The 24,173-nt window shown below is 41.7% G+C and overlaps 1 protein-coding gene across 2 annotated transcripts; it reads right to left on the bottom strand.

Moving 5' to 3' along the window:
- Window positions 1–32: 32 nt before the first annotated feature.
- LOC110489920 (progressive ankylosis protein homolog) lies at window positions 33–23,972 on the bottom strand. Of its 2 annotated transcripts, XM_021562932.3 has the most exons (12): window positions 23,428–23,972; window positions 17,872–18,088; window positions 17,497–17,615; window positions 16,966–17,049; window positions 14,661–14,831; window positions 14,217–14,351; window positions 13,329–13,421; window positions 13,109–13,201; window positions 5,887–6,016; window positions 5,345–5,468; window positions 1,494–1,593; window positions 33–921 (listed from the first exon to the last, which is right to left on the bottom strand). In XM_021562932.3, exons 1-12 carry the CDS (start codon window positions 23,521–23,523, stop codon window positions 796–798), a joined length of 1,488 nt encoding a protein of 495 aa, XP_021418607.1. In that variant the 5' UTR covers window positions 23,524–23,972; the 3' UTR covers window positions 33–795. The 2 variants fall into 2 exon arrangements, with proteins under 2 accessions (XP_021418607.1, XP_021418608.1); XM_021562933.3 differs by lacking the exons at window positions 33–921; window positions 1,494–1,593 and adding an exon at window positions 4,684–5,048 and having other exon boundaries at window positions 23,428–23,971.
- Window positions 23,973–24,173: the final 201 nt, after the last annotated feature.

The raw sequence follows: 24,173 nt of genomic DNA, 5'->3' as shown, positions 1-24,173 counted from the left end.
TCACTACGTGTCAATGTTTCAATAGTCAGATGGGCTCTTTAAATAACAATTTATTTGCCAAATAATATAATGCCTTTACAATATGTACATCGAACAGTCAGAATGTGCTATTAAGAAAATAGCTATACTTGTCAAAATAAAATGAAACATTCCCAGACTGCATAAAGTGGACGAGCATAATGATGCAAACACAGTCACACACACCCACTAAGATACTGAGGGATTCCCGACCCCTTTCTGCAAGTTAATATACACTTTGCAAATTCCCGTCGCCTATATAAAACAGAACTCTAGTTCTTGAACACCATTCAATGTAAAATACACTTGCCCAACTCAACAGGTCCTTTTTAAAATGTTCCAGCATTAAAATAAAATAAAGCTGTGCTTCTTTTACTTGATTATCCAAGTAAAATAATGTTTCAATTTCTCCACAACACATTTCCCTTAGCTGAGGACCGGTTTTCCTACATCAGTTATTTCCCATGCTCAACTAGCAGTAACACGATGATGAAAGTGATTAATACTTATCCTATTTCTGCAGTTCATGAATACATTAATTGTCCAGAGGATTGGAAGGTATTTACATGGATTTCAGTGCATGGCTTGTCTGTACAGTGCGTGTTCCTCATGGCTGATCATCCACTCAAGGAGCCTATTAAGCAATCTGTGTTCTTCTCTCAGGTCCGGTATTGGGGCCTACCCATGGTCCTCTTCCGCTGGAATTCCCTTTTTTCTAATGGAGCTCAGCTCCAATTTCTCCTGTCTGTCTGTCTCTCTCTCTCTCTCCATGTGCCTCTACTCCTGGAGCTCCTCCTCCTGGAGCTCCTCAATGGCATCCATCTGAGTTCTGGAACACACCTCGCTCATAGGTGCCGAGTCCTCTCCCTCCACCACCAGCTCGCTGGCCATCTCATTGTTTTTCTGTGGGAAAGGAGAGAATGAAAGAAAAGGAATATAAGAAAGAGCTGAAAGGAATGAAGAGTAATTTATAGTTATTTTGTACTTCACTGTATAGGTAATAGATTGATCGCTTAGTCAGAACTGATCCCAGATCAGTTTCATGATTGCCGATGCTTAAATGGCTCATGTTAGAATTTCAGCAAGGTGAGCTGATCTTAGCCTAAGGGCAACTTACTATACAGCAGGGCTCATCAACTAGATTCAGGCACGGGACTATTTTCTCGGGGGGATGGTCAGGGGGGCTGGAACATGACGACAAATTGACCGCAAGAAGCACAAACATATGACTACAACAATCATGCTTGCATTTGTATAGGGTCACATATCTCTCGTGTGGGAATAATTTAGGGAATTTGTTCCAAAGTAAAATAACTTGGAGCTTACTTGCTGGTGTTTTTACAGTCATATGTCTAACAATAAATTGCTCAACTTGGGGGGGGGGGGGGGGGGGCGCCAAATGAAATCACCCGTGGGCCGCCAGTTGGGGAACCCTGCTATACCGTTTCTTACTCTTTATGTGGGGGTTCTCTCACCTGTTTTCGATAGACATAGCAGGCCGCAATGGCCACCATGGTAGACTCCCCTATGAAACCAGCCAACAGAGACCCAACCCCCAGTGTGGCCCCGTGGACACTGAAACACAAAACAGCAGCTTTCATTAACACTGGAACAACTGACCAGTAGAGCTCAAAATACAGGATATACCGTAGGCCTATGTGGTACATAGGCTTACCCTATTGGAATACATTTTGGGGGGCCGTATAGACTAAAATATGCCCATTTCACACTTCCTCCAAAATAAACTAAAGAAAATTGCCATTTAGTTGTAGGCCTACAGTGTGTGGCAAGTGAAAAATGTGTGAATTAGTTCTGGAAGAATGCAAGTCATCCTAGATGTCTTGCTGTGAAATAGCCTGGCGTCTAGCAAACACGGATGTTTTTTTTCTGGGGTAAAGAAAGTATAGCAGCAGGTCTGATATACTGGCTTCGGCTTGTCAGTCCGGATGAGAGGCGTTGCTAAGCAATGGAAGAAAAGTCCTCTCTATTATGGTCAGTCTTTTATAGTGATTTATGCTCAGATACCGTTTGCCCACAGTGAAATGACCATCTTGAAGTCACACTGCTTTGTCGCATATGGTTCAGACAGAAATGGCAGTGACACATTCACTTGTATTTACAGATAAGGTAGAGTAAAAGTGCAGCTAGTATTGTCGATAGGTCAAATTCTTGTGCAGCAAAAACACTCGCTTTGAGCATAGATGCATGTTTTATTAACTCGGTTCCAGTCCAAAAGTTTGGACACAGCTACTCATTCAAGGGTTTTTCTTTATTTTTGACTCTTTTCTACATTGTGGAATAATAGTGAAGACAAACTATGAAAGAACATGTGGAATCATGTAGTAACAAGTGTTAAATCAATATGTTACTTGAGATTCTTCAAAATAGCCACCCTTTCCCTTGACAGCTTTGGCATTCTCTCAACCAGCTTCATGAGGTAGTCACCTGAAATGCCTTTCAATTAACAGGTGTGCCTTGTTAAGTTCATTTGTGGAATTTCTTAATGTGTTTGAGCCAAAACAGTTGACAAGTTAGGGGTGGTATACTGAAGATAACCCTGGGGTAGCCTAGTGGTTAGAGCGTTGGACTAGTAACCGAAAGTTCAAATCCCTGAGCTGACAAGGTACAAATCTGTCGTTCTGCCCCTGAACAGGCAGTTAACCCACTGTTCCTAGGCAGTCATAGAAAATAAGAATTTGTTCTCAACTGCCTTGCCTTGTTAAATAAAATATTTAAAAAACAGTGAAGAGGTGACTCCTGGCCTTCCAGGCAGAGTTGCAAAGAAAAAGTCATATCTCAGACTGGCTAATAAAAATAAAAAAGACTAAGATGGGCAAAACAACACAGACACTGGACAGAGGAACTCTGCCTAGAAGGCCAGCATCCCAGAGTTGCCTCTTCACTGTTGACGTTGAGAATGGTGTTTTGCGGGTGCTATTTAATGAAGCTGCCAATCACATTTCGTTGATTTGATTTGTGTAATTTCTTTCCTCCTTAATACGTCTGAGCCAATCAGTTGTGGTGGTATACAGAAGATAACCCTATTTGGTAAAAGACCAAGTCCATATTATGGCAAGAACAGCTCAAAAAAGCAAAGATTAACGACAGTCTATTACTGTAAGACATGAAGGTCAGTCAATCCGGACAATTAAGAACTTTGAAAGTTTCTTCAAGTGCACAAGCAAAAACCATCAAGCGCTATGATGAAACTGTCTCTCATGAGGACCGACACAGGAAAGGAAGACCCAGAGTTACCTCTGCTGCAGAGGATAAGTTCATTGGAGTTAACTGCACCTCAGATTGCAGCCCAAATAAATGCGTCACAGAGTTCAGGTAACAGACATCAACATCAACTGTTCAGAGGAGACAGAGTGAATCAGGCCTTCATGGTCGAATTGCTGCAAAGAAACCATTACTGAAGGACATTAGACCGGTGGAAATATGTCCTTTGGTTTGATGAGTCCAAATGAGATTTTGTTTTTAATATTTATTTAACTAGGCAAGTCAGACAAAAACAAATTCTTATTTAAAATGACAGCCTACCAAGGTTTCAACCGCTGTGTCTTTGTGAGACGCAGAGTAGGTGAACAGATGATCTCTGCATGTGTGGTTCCCACCATGAAGCATGGAGGTGTAATTGTGTGGGGGTGCTTTGCTGGTGGCACATTTAACCAGCATGGCTACAAAAGCATTCTGCAGCAATACGCCAACCCATCTGGTTTGCGCTTAGTGGGACTATCATTTGTTTTTCAACAGGACAATGATCCCCCCAAACACACCTCCAGTCTGTGTGAGGGCTATTTGAACAAGGAGAGTGATGGAGTGCTGCATCAGATGACCTGGCCTCCACAATCGACCGACCTCAACCCAATTGAGATGGTTTGGGATGAGTTGGACCGCAGAGTGAAGGAAAAGCAGCCAACAAGTGCTCAGCATGTGGGAACTCATTCAAGACGGTTGGAAAAGCATTCCTGATGAAGCTGGTTGAGAGAATGCCAAGAGTGTGCAAAGCTGTCATCAAGGCAACGGGTTACTACTTTGAAGAATCTCACATTTTTTGGTTACTACATAATTCCATGTGTTCTTTCATAGTTTGTCTTCACTATTATTCTACAATGTAGAAAAGAGTAAAAAATAAAGAAACCCTGAAATGAGTAGGTGTCCAAACTTCTCACTGGTACTGTATATTATGCTACCTTATGTTTAATTGAAAACCATGCACAAATAACCGGTCTAAAGATTTAATGAGGCTATTGGCTAAATATAAAACCACAGAACTCATACCCTCACACTGAATTTGCAAAGTCTGCATTTGATGGTAGGTGATGTGGTGAACGGTGACAATTTACATATTTCTGATTTAAAATCTTATCGGAATACATTTCTATTCATGTTTGCTTATCATGAAACAGAGAGCAGCTCCTCAACTCCGTGTCAGATTGGAGTCCAATCAAAATGTCACACTAAGCAATAAACAAAGTTTGCTGAATTCAAATTAACCATCTTTAGGTATCCCGTTTTAGAAGAGAACATAATTCATATTGTAATGTGTCAAATCAAAGTTTTTTGGTCGATACAACGATTTGAGGATGTTGTCGTAGGTGCAGCAAAATGCTTGTTTCTAGCTCTGCAACAGTGCAGTAAAACACAAAAATAAACATTACACACAATCCATAAACATTTTAATTAAGGAATATCAGAACAATCAATGTCCAAGACCAGAATATAAATTGTATGTATGTATGTATGTATGTACTGGGTAAAACAGTATGTAAACATTATTAAACTGACCAGTGTTCAATGACTATGTACATAGGGCATCATTCTCTAAGGTGCAGAGCACTGGGCGGAGGCCGGCTGGTGGTGACTGTTTGTTTAACAGTCTGATGATAGCCTGGAGATAGAAGCTGATTTCGTCACTCTCAGCATATCACACAATGTTATGCAAATGAGTTGCTGTAGTTGATGATGCTGTGGCATGCTGGGTCTGTCAGTTCTAGAGGCGCTTATGTGCGTCAGGTCGGTGCGCACTATGTGGATCCAAATAAACGACAACTTGATTATTTCATGGGAAATTATCGTCATGGGCTGTTTATGCTAGATAACAAACTACGTGTGAGTTTTGGTAGCCATACAGGCTCGTTACAATATCAAATCTCTCAGGCCACATCATAGCTTACATTATTATGAGACTGGTGAATCAGGAACTCAAACATGTTAGCTGAAGGAAACAGACCGTGTGTACTAAATGGAACTCTATTCCCTTTACAGTGCACCCAGTCAAAGGTAGTGAATAGGGTGCCATTTCAGTGAGGTGTCCACCTACCCCATATAAGGCAGCACGACCAGGCTTGTGATGAGGACGATGATGCGGAGCACAGAGCTGGGGGCCAGCACAAAGGTCTTCTTCAGGGTCATGAGCCAGCCAGTCAGGTGGGCCCGGACTGTCACTACACACACAGGGGACCGAGTCAGTGGAAACGTCAAATCAGACTGCTGTCTCAGCAGACCATGACAGCATCCCAAATGGCCCCCTATTCCCTTTGTAGTGCCCTACTGGCACCCTATAACCTTTATAGTGCACTACTTTTGACCAGAGCCAATGGAGTTTTGGTCCAAAGTAGTGCACTATATAGGGAATAAGGGTGCCATTTGGACCACAGACCATGACTCCGGGCTCAGCATTGTGTTAACACATACTAGGAGGCTCATTTGGGTGACTAATCCTAAATGATCAGACATTTCCAGCAGACATTTCCTGTAACACTTCCTGTTATATATGGCAAGTATGTGTGGGTCATGGGGGAATCAAACTCACAACTCTAGTGCTGCAACCAACAGATATTACGCACTTTGTGCACTCCTTACCTGGCAGAGGGAAGAAGGAGAAAATCCTTAGTGGAACCACACAGAGCTCAGCGAAGGCAAGGTCCACACCAATCACATTCACTAGAATCTTCTCTGAGATGTGAGGGGTCCAGAACACCACAAAGCAGAGCTGGCCGCACAAAAACACACAAGAGGTGTTATACACCACATGTAGCCGGGCAAACAAAAACAAAGTTATTTAACTCAGTTACATAACCTTGCCAAAACATTCCTCTAATGAGTTTAGGTTCATCGTAGTCCCTTTTGAAGTTAACACAAGCCAGGCTTGTAACCCAAATATAATTCATTCTAATTGCAGTAACAATGTACAATACCGTACATAACACAATATTGCAACTCAATCACTGAGGCAACTTATAAACTACACAGAACAAAAATAAACGCATGTCCCATGAGCTGAATTTTATTTATCTAGAAATGTTCCATACGCACAAAAACCTTATTTCTCAAATATGCTGTGCACAAATTTGATTACATCCCTGTTAGTGAGCATTTCTCCTTTGCCAAGATAATGCATCCACCTGACAGGTGTGGCATATCAAGAAGCTGATTAAACAGCATGATCATTACACAGGTGCACCTTGTGCTTGGCACAATAAGGCCACTAAAAGGTGCTGTTGTGTCACACAACAATGCAAAACAATGCAAAACAAAGTTTTGAGTTAGCACGCAATTGGCATGCTGACTGAAGGAATGTCCACCAGAGCTGTTGCCATAGAATTGAATGTTAATTTCTCTACCATAAGCCGCCTCCGTCGTTTTAGGGAATTCGGCAGTCTAACCGTGCCTCACAACCGCAGACCACGTGTAACCATGCCAGCCCAGGGCCTTCACATCCGGCTTCTTCATCTGCAGGACCATCTGAGACCAGCCACCCGGACAGTTGATGAAACTGTGGGTTTACAGAACCAAATAATTTCTTGACAAACCATCTCAGGGAAGCTCATCCGCGTGCTCGTCGTCCTCACCAGGGTCTTGACCTGCCTTACTGCAGTTTGGTGTCGTAACTGACTTCAGTGGGCAAATCCTCACCTTCGATGGCCACTGGCACGCTCCGAGAAATGTGCTCTTCACAGATGAATCTCAGTTTCAACTGTACCCTGCAGATGGCAGACAGCGTGTATAGCATCATGGGCGAGGGATTTTCTGATGTCAACATTGTTAACAGAGTGCCTCACGGTGGTGCTAGGGTTATGGTATGGGCAAGCATAAGCTACGGACAATGAACACAATTGCATTTTAAATCGATGGCAATTTGAATGCACAGAGATACCGTGACGAGATCCTGAGGCCCATTGTTGTGCCATTCATCTGACGACATTACCTCATGTTTCATCATGATAATGCACATCTCCATGTCGCAAGGATCTATTCACAATTCCGGGAAGCTGAAATTGTCCCAGTTCTGAAATGGTCTCCATACTCACCAGACATGTCACCCATTGAGCATGTTTGGGATGCTCTGGATCAACGTGTACGACATTGTGTTCCAGTGTCCGCCAATATCCAGCAACTTTGCACAGTCATTGAAGATGAGTGGGACAACATTCCACAGGCGATAAACAACAGCCTGATCGACTGTATGCGAAGGAGATGTGTCGCGCTGCATGAGGCAAATGGTGGTCACACCAGATACTGACTGACTTTCTGATCCACGCCCCTACTTTTTTTTATCCGTGACCAACAGATGTGAAATCCATAGATTAGGGCCTAATGAATTTATTTCAATTGATTGATTTCCTTATGTAAAATATTTGAAATTGTTGCATGTTGCGTTTATATTTTTGTTCAGTGTATATGATGTGTTCCTTTGGTTCTGGTTAGAAATATTTGAATTGTCAAAGAAAATGTAGCAGTGCAGTCGTGCCGATGACGCTCGGATGTTTTGCTGAATGTCTATGTTTAGTCAGTCACAATACTCTATACAAATAGACAGGTCATGCTGAGTCATCAATGAATCGTGGTTTTCCTCCATTTTTCACCAGACTTCCTCACTCTGTCTAAATCTCGAAAAGCCATCTAAAGTCAATTTGATGTCATAAAGAAAATAATTTAAAACCCATTTGCTCTGTTTACAGTCTAAACTGGCAGTGAAACGTTTCCTTTGTGGTGTTTATTGTACACTTGTCTATCTCCTCTCTGCACTGTTCACTTTCCCACAGAGTCAGACGCAATCAGAGCAAGTCTTGGCATGTGGGCTGTCAGAGGCTGAGCCTGTGTTTCCATCAAGCCCGTAGGCCATGGCTATCTGGCCCAATGTGCAGTATGCTATATACATGTAACTGCCAAAGTAAAGGAAACACCAACATACAGTGCCTTCAGAAAGTATTCATACCCCTTGACTTATTCCATTTTACCTGAATTCAAAATGGATTAAATAGATTATTTTTTTCTCACCCATCTACACACAATACCCCAGAATGACAAAGTGAAAGCTGACAAGGTAAAAATCTGCCGTTCTGCCCCTGAACAAGGCAGTTAACCCACTGTTCCTAGTCCGTCATTGAAAATAAGAATTTGTTCTTAACTGACTTGCCTAGTTAAATAAAAGGTCAAATGAAAAATATATATTTTTTGAAATTTAAATAAGTATTCACACCCCTGAGTCAATACTTTGTAGAAACACATTTGACAGCAATTACAGCTGAGTCTTTCTGGGTAAGTCTATAAGAGCTTTCCACACATGGATTGTGCAACATTTAACAATTATTACTTTCAAAATTCTTCAAGCTCTGTCAAATTGGTTGTTGATCATGCTAGACAACTATTTGCAGGTCTTGCCACAGATTTAAGTAGATTTTATTTTTTTAATAATAATAATAATAATAATAATTTGGCCACTCAGGCAGATTCACTGTCTTCTTGGTAAGCAACTCCAGTGTATAATTTCGCCTTGTGTTTTATGTTCTTGTCCTGCTGAAAGGAGAATTAATCTCCCAGTGTCTGGTGGAAAGCAGACTGAACCAGATTTTCCACTGGGATTTTGCCTTTCTTTTTGGTCCTGAAAAACTCTCCAGTCCTTAACATGATGCAGCCACCACTATGCTTGAAAATATAGAGTGCTAATCAGTAATGTGTTGGATTTGCCCCAAACAACACTTTATATTCAGGACAAAAAGTGAATTGCTTTCCCACATTTTTTGCAGTATTACTTTAGTGCCTTGTTATTCGGTTCAGGCTTCCTTCTTTTCACTCTGTCAATTAGGTTAGTATTGTGGAGTATCTACAATGTTGTTGAGCCATCCTCAGTTGTCTCCTATCACAACCATTAAACTGTTTTAAAGTCACCATTGGCCTCATGGTGAAATCCCTGAGTGGTTTCCTTCCTCTCCAGCAATTTAGTTAGGAAGGACAACTGTATCTTGGTAGTGACTGGCTGTATTGACACACCATCCAATGTGTAATTAATAACTTCATCATGCTCAAAAGGGATATTCAATTTTTTGTTTTAACCCATATACCAATAAACTCAGCAAAAAAAGAAACGCCCTCTCACTGTCATAACATAACTTAACGTGTAAATATTTGTATGAACATAAGATTCAACAACAGATATAAACTGAACAAGTTCCAGAGACATGTGACTAACAGAAATTGAATAATGTGCCCCTGAACAAGGGGGGGTCAAAATCAAAAGTAACATTCAGTATCTGGTGTGGCCACCAGCTGCATTAAGTACTGCAGTGCATCTCCTCCTCATGGACTGCACCAGATTTGCCAGTTCTTGCTGTGAGATGTTACCCCAGGCAGGGTAGCCTAGTGGTTAGAGCGTTGGACTAGTAACCGGAAGGTTGCGAGTTCAAACCCCCGAGCTGACAAGGTACAAATCTGTCGTTCTGCCCCTGAACAGGCAGTTAACCCACTGTTCCCAGGCCGTCATTGAAAATAAGAATTTGTTCTTAACTGACTTGCCTGGTTAAATAAAGGTAAAATAAAAAATAAAAACTCTTCCACCAAGGCACCTGCATGTTCCCGGTAATTTCTGGGGGGAATGGCCCTAGCCCTCACACTCCGACCTAACAGGTCCCAGACGTGCTCAATGGGCTTGAGATCCGGGCTCTTCGCTGGCCATGGCAGAACACTGACATTCCTGTCTTGCAGGAAATCACACACAGAACGAGCAGTATGGCTGCTGGCATACCTGTAACGCAGGTAATCTTCCCTGTAACGCACAGTGTTGAGATTGCCTGCAATGACAAACTCAGTCCGATGATGCTGCGACACACTGCCCCAGACCATGACCATGACATCCAAATCGATCCCGCTCCAGAGTACAGGCCTCGGTGTAACGCTCATTCCTTCAACGATAAACGCAAATCCGACCATCACCCCTGGTGAGACAAAACCGCGACTCGTCAGTGATGAGCCGTTTTTGCCAGTCCTCTCTGGTCCAGCGACGGTGGGTTTGTGCCCATAGGCGACGTTGTTGCCGGTGATGTCTGGTGAGGACCTGCCTTTACAACAGGCCTACAAGCCCTCAGTCCAGCCTCTCTCAGCCTATTGCGGACAGTCTGAGCACTGATGGAGGGATTGTGCGTTCCTGGTGTAACTCGGGCAGTTGTTGTTGCCATCCTGTACCTGTCCTGCAGGTGTGATGTTCGGATGTACCGATCCTGTGCAGGTGTTGTTACATGGTCTGCCACTGCGAGGACGATCAGCTGTCCGTCCTGTCTCCCTGTAGCGCGTCTCACAGTACGGACATTGCAATTTATTGCCCTGGCCACATCTGCAGTCCTCATGCCTCCTTGCAGCATGCCTAAGGCACGTTCGTGCCGATGAGCAGGAACACTGGGCATCTTTCTTTTGGTGTTTTTCAGAGTCCGTAAAAATGCCTATTTCATAACTGTGACCTTAATTATCTACTGTCTGTAAGCTGTTAGTGTCTTAACGACCGTTCCACAGGTGTAAGTTAATTCATTGTTTATGGTTCATTGAACAAGCATGGGAAACAGTGTTTAAACCCTTTACAATCTACATCTGTGAAGTTATTTGGATTTTAATGAATTATCTTTGAAAGACAGGGTCTTGAAAAAAGGAACTTTTAGGTGCCCTTCTTTGCGAGGCATTGGAAAACTTCCCAGGTGGTGAAATCTGTGTTTGAAATTCACTGCTCAACTGAGGGACCTTGCAGATAATTGTATGTCTTGGGTACTGAGATGAGGTCGTCATTCAAAAATCATGTTAAGCACTATTATTGCACACAGAGTGAGTCCATGCAACTTATTATGTGACTTGTTAAGCACATTTTTACTCCTGAACTTATTTAGGCTCGCCATAACAAAGGGGTTGAATACTTCAAATAGATTTTCCAAATAATTAATAGCCCTTACTTTAGTGAACTTGCGAGACATTGCAAGCCAAGAAATTGTGAGATACAGCTTTTGATTAGCGATACATGGTTCTGACTGTATGCCTGGTATTTGTCCTGCCTGGATGTGCCCCTCCCCCCAGCTTGCTCTTTCTTTACTGTGAAAGATGCGAGAGTTTGTTCTCAGAAGTAGCCTACGGCAACTAGTCTACTCAGTCTCCTCCATTGCAAAACTACTGAATCTTAGGAGTCGAGGAGTTTATTCTTAGCATAATCGAAGCTTGACACCGGGAATCGACGGGCAAGGAGTCGAGAAATCGATTATTTTGGAGTCGACTCTCAGCCACTCTGTAGCATGGATTTCGTACTCCTCCACAACTGTGTAGCACCCACTTGGTTGATGCTGCTGCTACAGCGCAAAGCATCCCACTAAACATCAGTCCAAACCAGACCAGTAGTCATCCTCACTGCGAGCGCTCTTCCATTTCCATAATGCAGTCAGGTCTCATTGATCAAAAAGAGGCTGGTGCTGTGATGGATCTTTAAAATGCAAACATTAACGTTAATCAAGTCAACCTGCAATCAGTCCTGCAACTATGTGGGTTAAAACAACCAGATATATCAAATCAACAAGTCAATAACTTATCAAAAACAAAAAAAGCTGATATCTCTAAATTCTGTACATATTTTAGATGTCTCTGTTTAGGCTGCCTTACGGCACCATGGCAAGCACAGAACCCTGGTTGCCAGGCTTGAGCCCACACCCACTTGTTTATAACAGTGGAATTCCACATCTGGTTGGCATGCTACCGCCACTCCTCTCTGTGGCTCCAAGGCCTTCGCTTTTCCACCAACTTCCTGTTTTTCACATCCCAAGTCATTAGGGACACATTATTTCCTCCCCATCAAATCAGTCTCAGGGTTTTTTTTCTGTTCCCATTTCTACCCTGTATTTACCACATATCCCGATACCGAAACCGTGAAAAAAAACCAGAGGATTTATGACAAGGCGGAACTATACCTTTCTCAACAGTGCTTTTACAAGGCCAACTTGTTGTGCTCTGTTCTATTATCAATAGAGCTGGATGAAAAATAGAAGTCAGCTTCCATTACTTTGCTCTGAAATTCACATGCATATAGAAACTGATATGTTATGTGAAACACATATGTTTTTGGAAATGCCACAATTGTATTATGCCCTTTAAACCAGGAGAAGAAGTGTTCGGGGAAACAACAGTACACCAACCTGGTGTGCCCTCTCCCTCTCACTCTGACACACTGCAACCTGACTCCTGAAGTCAGATATAGAACAAAAAAAAACACTGCTACACAAACACTGTACATTCTGTCCAAACGTACAGGTATTGAAACCACTTATTCCGCATAGCTGGTTCTATACCTGCTCGTTTGGTGGCTTAGCGCTTCAAGCCCCAGGGCTTATCCAGAGCATAAGTATATATTTATCTATGGCATAGTGTTTATCCATCCAGTGTCATCTTCGCCTTACTTCTTCCTTTTCGCACGAGGAGTAGTTTTCAAAAAAATAAAAATAGGCTATAGTTCAGAAAATGATTAAGTAGGATACCAGTCTGACTACATCATTATGTAAGAAGCATTGACATGAACAAACGCCAAGAATGCCCACATAGAACACTGAAAGGATGTTCCGCTCTGCTTGTGTGAGTCTCAAAACTGTTTTTCTCTGATCTGTGGCACGTTTTGTGCCATAACTGACAAACAGAACACAAGCGCTAAGATCGTCTTGGTTTTGGCTCTGAATTCTACTCTGGATTCTCATTTTCTCTCTCTATAGAGTTAGTATACTTCTCAATAGTATTTGATTGTGTGACAGTATTGGAATAAAAACAAAAAAGAGCCATAAATCCTTCTTACCGTGAGCGATAGCACCAAACAACAGGCTGTAAACTTTTTGATATGAGTCTTTGTGACCGGTGTGCCGGATATGAGCTTATTGCTGGGATTGGTCTATTGAAGAAAAGAACATTATCATTAGTGGGAAATAAAATGCATGCCACCTGGACTCAGTACCCAAATATATATAATATGTTATGATCTGCAACAAGAGGCTATTGTTAGACTGGCATTGGTTTACCTTGTCGAAAGCGGGGTAGACAGCTCTCAGTTCAGTCAGCCAGCCATAGGGCATGTGACCCACAGGGTAGGTGGCAGTGAGCACAGCCACTGCCTGGCCAAGCAAAAAGAGTCATTAGGATTCACATGACATTTAATTTCCTTTTTGGACAGCTTACAGCAATGTAGCCAAGATGTTAAAACATGACTGACTAGCCAAAACCTGTCAGCAAAGACAATTAGCTTAGTTTGTAATCGCATTAGGATTTTCCCATGTTCATACCAGGGCATGTGCCTCAGGCTTGTCAGCATTGTGTGTAACCAATAAAAACAGGCAGTGACAGTCTTTGCACAGACACAGTAGAGATGTTTAGGAATGTTTTCAGTCACTGTCAGTGTGAGGTCACCCTCTGAGTTTCAGGTTGAATCATGTAAACACCACTGGCAGCCAATGTGCTTTTGATTATTTCTAGTTCATTCTGGTAAACAGCTTATTGTTTTGCCTCTGGTTAGGTCTCTGAAGGCACGAAAGGTCCAGACAGATTGTTCAAATTAATTTGGGCATTTCAGCTATGATATCATGAGAAGGGAATCAACCTAGCGAGTGGATAAATGCAAAGCCTGTACTACAGGCCAAACTGATGCTAAGAGTTTGGCTGTATGAAGTCACTTTAGCATGGTAATGAACACTAGCAGTCAAAAGCCCCCCCCCCCCACCCACACAGTTGACATTAGAAATTCCTCCTCCCATGAGCCAGCAGCCTCTCTCCTCAGACAACAAAACATTAGATTAGAATCCAGACCACTTCTGGTAAAGGACATTGTGTTTGGCAGCTGCCGAATAACAGTGAGTGGGACTGAGCTAAATGGGGTATTATTGGTGAGTGGACCGAGTAGTCTACAAACTCACCTCAGTAGCTTCGCTGCTCCCCTTGAGGTCCCGGGACACAAAGAGGTTGACAATGGGCCTGCTGATCCGCTGGGTAGCCAGGATGAGGGCCAGAGGCCACCAGAAACTCAACATCTTCCTGATGGTGGCATCTCCCTGCAAAGTGAACAGGAACGAGAGGGGGAAACAAGGGTATGTTCAATCTGGGTGCTTTGTAGTTGTAGAGCTAGCTCCTCATGTGAGGGCAGTAGTATTGATTACTAGATAAAATAGGGGCCATTGACCTAATTGTCCTGGTTCCTTTTGGGACATAAGCTACTATTACACAGGTAGTCTGCAACTGCAACAAAGACAAGTTTTAGAAGACCAAGATGAATTGATGCCCCAGAAAAGACACACTACATGTTGAACTCCATCTGTCATTTAAAAAAAGGTCCCAGTAGGGCGACTAAGGAAACGGCGTACCCCCACGTCAAGTCCACTGGAGTCGGGGATCTTGTCGTGGATGTTGTAGTAGTAGCCTAGGCCCACGATGGTGAAGCGCACCAGGGCTCCCATGTACAGTGAGAGGATGGGGATGAGCAGGGGCTCCACACACGGCAGGTTACTGTGCAGCAGGATGGACACAAACACAATCTGCCACGGAGAGGAGGGAGACCACAGTCAGATCTCTACACACTCCCAACACACACACGACTCACTGAATTTTCTCGCACACACATTTATACTGACTATACACACGCACTTAGATACAATCATCATAAACGCTGATGCTACTCTGTTTAGCACGTCACCTTACCACTACACATATCTACTTCCAGCACTCCAGTATCCCTCCACATTGTAAATATGGTACTGGAACTGACCCTGTATATACAGTTGAAGTCGGAAGGTTACATACACTTAGGTTGGAGTCATTAAAATGTGTTTTTCAACCACTCCACAAATTTATTGTTAACAAACTACAGTTTTGGCAAGTCGGTTAGGACATCTACTTTGTGCATGACAAGTAATTTTTCCAACAATTGATTATTTCACTTATAATTCACTGTATCACAATTCCAGTGGGTCAGAAGTTTACATACACTAAGTTGAATGTGCCTTTAAACAGCATGGAAAATTCCAGAAAATTATGTCATGGCTTTCTGATAGGCTAATTGACATAATTTGAGTCAACTGGAGGTGTACCTGTGGATGTATTTCAAGGCCTACCTTCAAACTCAGTGCCTCTTTGCTTGACATCATGGGACAATCTAAAGAAGTCAGCCAAGACCCCAGAAAAAAAATGTAGACCTCCACAAGTCTGGTTCATCCTTGGGAGCAATTTCCAAATGCCTGAATGTACCACGTTCATCTGTACAAATAATAGTACGCAAGTATAAACACCATGGGACCACGCAGCCGTCATACCGCTCAGGAAGGAGATGCGTTCCGTCTCCTAGAAATGAATGTAGTTTGATGCGTAAAGTGCCAATTCAATCCAGAACAACAGCAAAGGACCAGACCACTCCTCTTGTGAAGATGATGGAGGAAACAGGTACAAAAGTATCTATATCCACAGTAAAACGAGTCCTATATTGACATAACCTGAAAGGCCGCTCAGCCAAGAAGAAGCCATTGCTCCAAAACTGCCATAAAAAAGTCAGACTACAGTTTGCAACTGCACATGGGGATAAAGATCGTACTTTTTGGAGAAATTTCCTCTGGTCTGATGAAACAAAGATAGAACTGTTTGGCCATAATGACCATTGTTATGTTTGGCAGAAAAAGGGGGAGGCTTGCAAGCCGAAGAACGCCATCCCAACCGTGAAGCATGGGTGTAGCAGCATCATGTTGTGGGGGTGCTTTGCTGCAGGAGGGTCTGGTGCACTTCACAAAATAGATGGCATCATGAGGAGAAAAAATGATGTGGCTATATTGAAGCAACATCAGCCAAATGGACAATGACCCCAAGCATACTTCCAAAGTTGTGGCAAAATGGCTTAAGGACAACAAAGTCAAGGTATTGGAGTGGCCATCACAAAGCCCTGACCTCAATCCTATAGAAAATTTGTGGGCATAACTGAAAAAGAGTGCGCAAGCAAGGAGGCCTACAAACCTGACTCAGTTACACCAGCTCTGTCAGGAGGAATGGGCCAAAATTCAACTTATTGTGGGAAGCTTGTGGAAGGCTACCCGAAACATTTGACCCAAGTTAAACAATTTAAAGGCAATGCCACCATACACTAATTGAGTGTATGTCAACTTCTGACCCACTGGGAATGTGATGAAAGAAATAAAAGCTGAAAAATCATTCCCTACTATTATTCTGACATTTCACATTCTTAAAATAAACTGGTGATCCTAACTGACCTAAGACAGGGAATTTTTACTAGGATTAAATGTCAGGAATTGTGGAAAAAACTGAGTTTAAATGTATTTGGCTAAGGTGTATGTAAACTTCCGACTTCAACTGTAGCTTACCTACTTTTCATTTTCTTCTTATTTCGTATTTTATTCCTCAAGTATTTTTGTTCTACCTTATGTTATTTGTAGTACTACATTGATATTGATTACAGCATTGTTGGGTTTAGAGCTTGCAAGAAAGGCATTTCACATGACATTAAAACTTAGAGACTCTCCCTTACGACCACATCCCTGTCACAACCTATCAGAGCAGGGCATACTGCCAAGACCACTTTTGAGGTCAATTGCATTAGTCTTGGCAACAAGGACCAATCTTCACTGTAATGGAGATTAGTGAAAAACAAGGAAGCAATCTGCGGAGTACCTGAGCGATAACATCAGAGATGGAGGCAGAGCCTACGATGACGCTGTATTTGTGCTTAAGGAGAATTCCAGCATGGATCCAAGCCTACAAAACAATAAACAAAGAGACAATTGATGCTTCTCCACCCAAGAATTTCAGAACACCAAGTACCCATTGTTCTTATCTGGCTTGTTTAAAAACAGCAAGCCAAAGGCCCACATTGAAATCTGATTTCGACCAAGCAAAGAGAAGATATGCAGTCGTTGAAATACAGGGACAGGCGTCTGTCCATTTTAAGACCCAGCATGATGAGCAGAGGATTACAAATCATTTTTCTAGGTCAGGTGTTTTTAAGCTTCCCTCTGCCATGATTATGGCTCTCTGACTGGCCATACTTTGGGTCATTGAAGAGCTGGCCTGCATCCCAAATGGCACCCCATTCCCTACATAGTGCACTATGTTTGACCAAAGCCCTAATGGGCCCTATAGGGAGTAGCGTGCCATTTGGGACGCAGCCTTGAAATCAAGCCGTATACTCTACTCAGCGCTCACCATGGCGTCCAGCAGAGGGAAAGCGGCCAGGTAGAGGAAAGCCCTCCTGGTCTTGTTGCCCACGGAGTCGTCCACATGGTGCAGCTTATTGATGATGTAGTAGCCTAAGTCTGTATGGGCTGGAGACGGGGAAGACAGTCAGGATACTATGAGAACTGAGGAGATGACACAACTAAAACGATTAGAAAAGTTGAACATGATATAAGAAAAACAGTAGTAGGTTTGCCTCTTAATTATCCCCAAAAATAAGAGCTCACCCAAAGTTTACAACCGACACATATCATTGGATTGTAAAATAATAACTTGGAATTAATAAGAAATATGGGTAGTTAGTTACTATTAAAATTTGGGACAAAACCACCCATAAAGCCTCACCTATGAGAACATGAAGGATGAATGCTATTGTGCCTGCTACCGCCATGCAAAGCACAGCCTTGGCCCTGTCCCTCTTGCTGTTGACAAACACCAGGCCCACGTTCTTGAAGTCACTCATGGGCCCAGTGAAGAACTTCATTAGCGAATAAGCCAGCCCGTAGCTGGCTAGCATCTCAACTGCATCCTCTTTAAAACCTGCTAAACCCCGGTTAAGAGCCTGCCAAGGACCAGAAGGGCAAGGGAATGGATTGGAAAGAGTGAGAATTTATTAGCCCCACTAGGCTCATCATCATACCATCATCATTCATACCAGTGCCGCGCTAGGCTGGTCCCAAATCTGTTTGTGCTATCATGTCGAATCCTTGTCACTAATTGTCATGCCAAACATGTTAGCTGACATGATAGCATAAAGAAATCTGGGACCAGGCTAGTACTGCGATTTACTAGTAAGCAAATGGCAGGTTTACACTGTATACAGTGAAAAGATAGCAGTGACATACTTTGTAAAGGTCATTCCCATGTTAAAAAAATGTTTACATATTTTTTTTTTAAAGGGACCCATGAGCACTGACGTGAAGCTCATTGGGAACATTTCAAATTGGGTGTCAAATGAAAGCTAAGAGTTTACATGCATTTTCAATCATTTTCCATCTAAAAATAAAAATGAGGCCTAAGTAATGGCTTTGATTTCTGGTGAAACGGATGGAAAAGGGAATTTAGAAAACCATGTAACAAAAGGTATTAGAAATACATGACAACATAATAATGTTGAAGTAAAGACCCCTGCCAACCAATATCAACACTTATTTGGTTTTGGAGAAAGGATTTGCCTTCTATAAGTTTAAGAAACATTGCCTTGTAATTCCGTTAACAAAAATTGACATATCAGGATTTTGGCAATTAGGAACTGTATCTACTTCCCCAGAGTCAAATGAACTTGTGGATACCATTATTATGTCTCTGTGCTCAGTATGAAGGAAGTTTGAGGTAGTTTCGCCAGCCAATGCTAACTAACAAATCGATAACAGAACTACTGAAAAATCTTTAACGGAATTACTGCAACTGAATTGGCTACAATGGGAAATTATAGTAGTCACTTACCACAGTTATGTTATGATAAGCTTCTAACTGTCTTTTGTTGTTTCATTTGATTTCAATAACTTTTTGACTGCACCCCTTTTGATTTGAATGAAACTATTCTTGCTGGTCGGTAGAAGTGGTCAGAAAGTGACATTTTGGACCGGAATGCCAAAACATTCAGATGATAGAGGTGCTCAAAGTTCACCCATTTTGCATATCCCACTATACCATGAGACATCCATGTCTTAAATCACTGGAAAAGATTAACGGTTGATTTTGACATAATTTAAAAGCTTACAAACAAGGTTGCCAAACTACTTAATAATTTCTTGAAAAAAAGTGTTATAAAAAAGTTATTTTAACCTTTAATGTCAAATATCTTAAAACACAGAGTTTCAGACCCTAATTGACAATCTGAGGTGTATGTGTTGTGCCCGCCATCGGTTGAGACACAGCATACTCTTGAATACAGGGTGGGTGTCATTTCAATCATAGAAATAGAATTAATAGAATGGGCATATCCCTTCAGACCACTGCAATTTAGCTTGTACACCATTGAAATTGAAATGTTAACTTGCAATAAGTACCACAAATATGGCCGCCGGTCCGTCCACCCACCGTCGAATGTCAACTTAAATGGGAATGTCTATTTTGTCATCTATATTTCTTCTGATTTCAATAGGTTTCCTATGGAAGATTGACAGTCATTTAAAAAACAACTGATATTCCCATTCAAGTCAACATTCTCTGATGCGTGGATCTCTTTGTGGTACCATTTTGAAAGATTAAATGTCCATGTTATTCCCATTTTAGTACATTTATCCGCTAAAACATGACACCCACCCTATATTCAAGAGCATGCTATGTCTCAGCCGATGGCGGGCATTACACAAACACCTTAGATGGTGTAAAAGAAGGGTCTAAGCTAGGGCTGGGCGATATGGACAAAATAGCATATGGCGCAGTTGTGAGACAGATGTCTACGATTGGTTCAGATTTAGTCTGGTCTGGACCAACCAAACTTGGTTTGTCGGAGCTCATTTGAATAATAGCCAGAGTGTAGAATAATACTCATATATGCAAAGGACTCAATTGCATATTTCTACCTTTTGTGTACCTAAACAGGATACATCACCATGAAATAGAAAGAAATGCATAATTATGGATATGAATATCAATGTAGTACAGATCAGGGACCCATGATGTAATTCTACTTCGCTTACTGTACTTCAATCACCAAAACAGATTTTTTTCAAACTCAAGGTGTCATGTCATAGCTGACACACCCTCCTTTCTACACATATTTAAATATTAATTCGTAGCAGATATTTAACAAAGCTTTTGGAAAACCTGGTCGCATAAAAACTGAGGGAAATTTTTTACCATAATTCTGTTACCAAGCTTTGCATCTGCACAGTTCTTCCAGTAAAATGTGTTTTTGTGAACATTTGTGTAAATTGTTCAAAGTAGTCCTTGTGCATAGAGTTGTATGATTTGTTAAACTTTGAAATCAATGGGTTTTATTTGGCATACATTTTAAAGTGAAAAATCTGAGTCTCAGCCACGGAATTGCCATTCAAGTCCCAATGCAGTCAAAAACTTGATTTTTCTGTGCTTTATAAATATTTCCACAATATGAGGTTTGGAATAATACTGTGAAATTGTTACAATTATGTTAATGCCCTTTTAGTCTAAGAGCTGTTTGAAAAGGCTGCCTGAAATGTTACCGTGTTTTGATGAGATGGAGTTTTGGCCTTCCATGGTGACATCACCATGCAGTAAATTAGTTAATAGGCCAATGAGAAAGAGAGTTCCAAACTTCTCTGCCAATTACCGCTCATTTTCAGTTTTCCCCTTTCCACTCACACCACTCCCAGGCAGTCCTCGCAAAATTCTTGCTTGAGAAATTGATACTTGCTTAAGTTTTTTTGTGTGGAACATTTTAATTGAAAACAATCACAGTAAAGTACTTAATTGTTACTCAGAAATGATTTAATATCGAGATAAAATGACTGCATTGGACCTTTAACATAATAGATGTTTGGAAATATGATCTGCTAGGGCAGCCAGGATGCAAAAATACTGTTCTCCGTTACACGCTGTCGTGATCCTGAACTAGTCATTCAACTAAATAACACTTCCATTTAGCTTTGCCTCCAGAGAGCATCCACAGCTGCCTCTTTCCATAGAAGGGAGCCGGGTGCTATTTATATCTGCTCACGTGGCCATTACATAAGCATAATCCTAACCTCTTCCGAGACACACTGTGCAGCTTGGACTCCCACTGTCCACAAGGAAAGAATACCAGCTAGGATGCTAGGCCTGTCATCTGTCATATGACTGAGCCTGAATGGGAGCTGTGGGTCACTGGTGTGGGGCTATGGCAGGGGAAGGACAATCATAACATCTCCACCGAACTGTGCTTTAGTTCTGCATGCATTATGGCATTTTCACAAGCCACAAAGATGCACAAGTATCAGTACATCTACTAATGATTAAATCAGTGACAGCGTTTATTAAACCAAAAATCTACTCTTATTTCCCAGTTATATCTAGTGGACCTCACTTTGATCAATGCCCTAGATCCCTATAACAATTCAAGGGCTTTTTAGTTTACATTCACTGCTCTAGATATCACTGATGGATATATAGCCCAATCCCTCCTAACCACCAATGAAGGCTAGGCTACATCGTATAAACCAGTGGTGGTTGGTGACGTTTAAGATGAGGGAGGATTTTTTTTTTTTTTTTTTACATTCTTTCATGAGCATGGCCTTATTTATTTTTTTTACCTTCATGTAACCAGGTAGGCAAGTTGAGAACAAGTTCTCAAATTTCTATTACAGCATATTGGATGACTGTCATTCATAAAATCCAGGGTGTAATCATTAGTCCAAAAGTTAAACAAGTTTCTATTGGACAAATTCAGGTGTTTATCCCCATTTTGTTTGCTTCCGTTTAAGAAACGTTTTTCAACAGAATCGGCAGAATGAATACACCCCTGATCACACTTAACCACAGTTCACTTTCATAGCAGTCACATACAAACAGATTGTTATTTATTTATATATATTGTAATTCCTTCTCGCAACTATCTACGAGCACTCCGCTCACCTTTTTTCTTAGCTTGTGGACTTGTGCACAACACATCATCTATCTGTGACCAGGTGAAAAAAAATCTTCATTTCATGACTGCTAACTGCTACACACAGCCTACATCATTGTCACATTATAGTCAATCACCATAGCTACTATAACTAACATGTTAGTAAACCTGCTAGAATCATGCAGTACAGTGTAGTCAGCAGCAAGCAGTTTAGCAAATACACCGCAGGCCTTAGTGGCAATAAATGTATAAAACCAAAAGCTTACCTTGACTTGGAAGAGTTCCCGTGTTGGATAGCCATATCCAGCTAGCTAATATAGCCTCCCTCTCTGTGTGAGCTGGGTGTTTGAGTAGGCTAAGCTAGCTAGCTGCATTTAATGCTAACTAAGACAGTGAAAGTGAAAACGTTTATACTACGAAATATGGCTAGCTTTCTCTCTCACTTCTCCTTAATTTTGGAAGAAATCAATTTGTTCAACTATTTTCTTTCTCTGGGTCAACTACTCACCACATTTTATGCACTGCAGTGCTAGCTATCTGTAACTTGTGCTTTCAGTACTAGGTTCATTCTCTGATCCTTTGATTGGGTGGGCAACATGTCAGTTCATGCTGCAAGAGCTCTGATAGGTTGGAGGACGTCCTCCGGAAGTTGTCTTACTGTGTGAGTCTATGGAAGGGGTGAGAACCATGAGCCTCGTAGGTTTTGTATTGAAGTCAATGTACCCAGAGGAAGACAGAAGCTAGCTGTCCTCCAGCTACACCATGGTGCTACACTAGAGTGCTGCTTAGGATACTGTAGACCTTCATTGCATACAGTGTGTTTTAATCCATTATTTGGTGACATGTGAATATATTTAGCATAGTTTTATCTAAAAAGGTTTTTATTTATGAAATTCACTGAGGATGATGAGCCTCCACTGATATAAACACAGAAGAGCAGCCATTGTCTAAATATGGGTTACATCAGCTGCTAGCTAGATAATTTGTCTGTAGCAGAATTTGTTTACTGTTTACCAACATCAAAATATCTAGTAGCACTCATTTACACAAACATACATTTATGCACGCGTCTGTTTTGTATTCTCTAAGCTTAGAATGGTCAAATTATGTAACTGTGGGCCACTACTTCTAGTAGTGGAGGTGGTCTGGTGGATAGATAAAAACATTCTGTACCATGTTGAAAGCTTAGCTCAAGTCAACATAGTAGTCAAATCAAGCAAGGTTTAGTTAGCGCGACAGTGTTTTGACCGTGCCAGATAGCTAGTTAGCTGCTTGACGTTCATCGCCTTGCCTCACCCCCAATGTTGGCTACCGACACATATCCTACGCAAACTAGGTTGTATCGTGTCAATTTGATGTCGCAAACCTACCTGTTCGCCGAGGTCGATGGCTACATTGGTAATAGCCAAAGGCACCAGAAAGCGGATGAGAGGCCAATAAGGAATGAGAGATGGAAATTCCACCATAGTGTAGCCGGGGTGACAGAACGAGGGGCATCTGCCTCTGTCTTGACTATTTAAAAAAATGTGTTGGTAGAATAGATTGTAGGCACTTCACTTCTCGTGAAATAAATGTCAATTCAATTGATGATAATGTACGTTACAAGTCAGAACGCTCCCCGCTTCGCAGTTTCCAAGAAATATGCTTCGGTGTGCAGAGGAGAAGGTCATCAGCAATTGCAGATGGGCGCTTCTCCATTGCTCGACATCGGTGAAGGAGAAAATGACAGCTAGCTGCATGAAAATTAGACAGAAAATCCAGCGATAAGGTCTCGACTTGAATCATAACAATAATCGGGAATTCCAGAGACAGCTCTTGTAGTATAATATTCTGAGCGTTCGACAGCCTGCCATCCCGCCTTGACTGGCGTCAAACCACGTGTGTGTCGTGAACAACATTAGCGTGAGCAACAATAGTGAAATTTACCGTTCGCCTTCAAAGTAAAGGTCCCCCATTGAAACTGATGCAAACGGATAAAAATAGTGGAACATGTCCCAATTGGACTAGATCATGCTAAACAAGGTTGGAATGTTGTTATATAAATTCAACAAAATACAATAATTACTTAATTTGACACACAAAAAAATATGTTTAAATCGCACTGTGGATGTGTTAG

The sequence above is a fragment of the Oncorhynchus mykiss genome, chromosome 15 (genome assembly GCF_057628025.1).
Source record: "Oncorhynchus mykiss isolate SJ-2025 chromosome 15, ASM5762802v1, whole genome shotgun sequence".
Lineage (NCBI taxonomy): Eukaryota > Metazoa > Chordata > Actinopteri > Salmoniformes > Salmonidae > Oncorhynchus > Oncorhynchus mykiss.
Note: the sequence above shows the minus strand (reverse complement) of the source record. Positions and strands in the feature narration are given on the sequence as shown.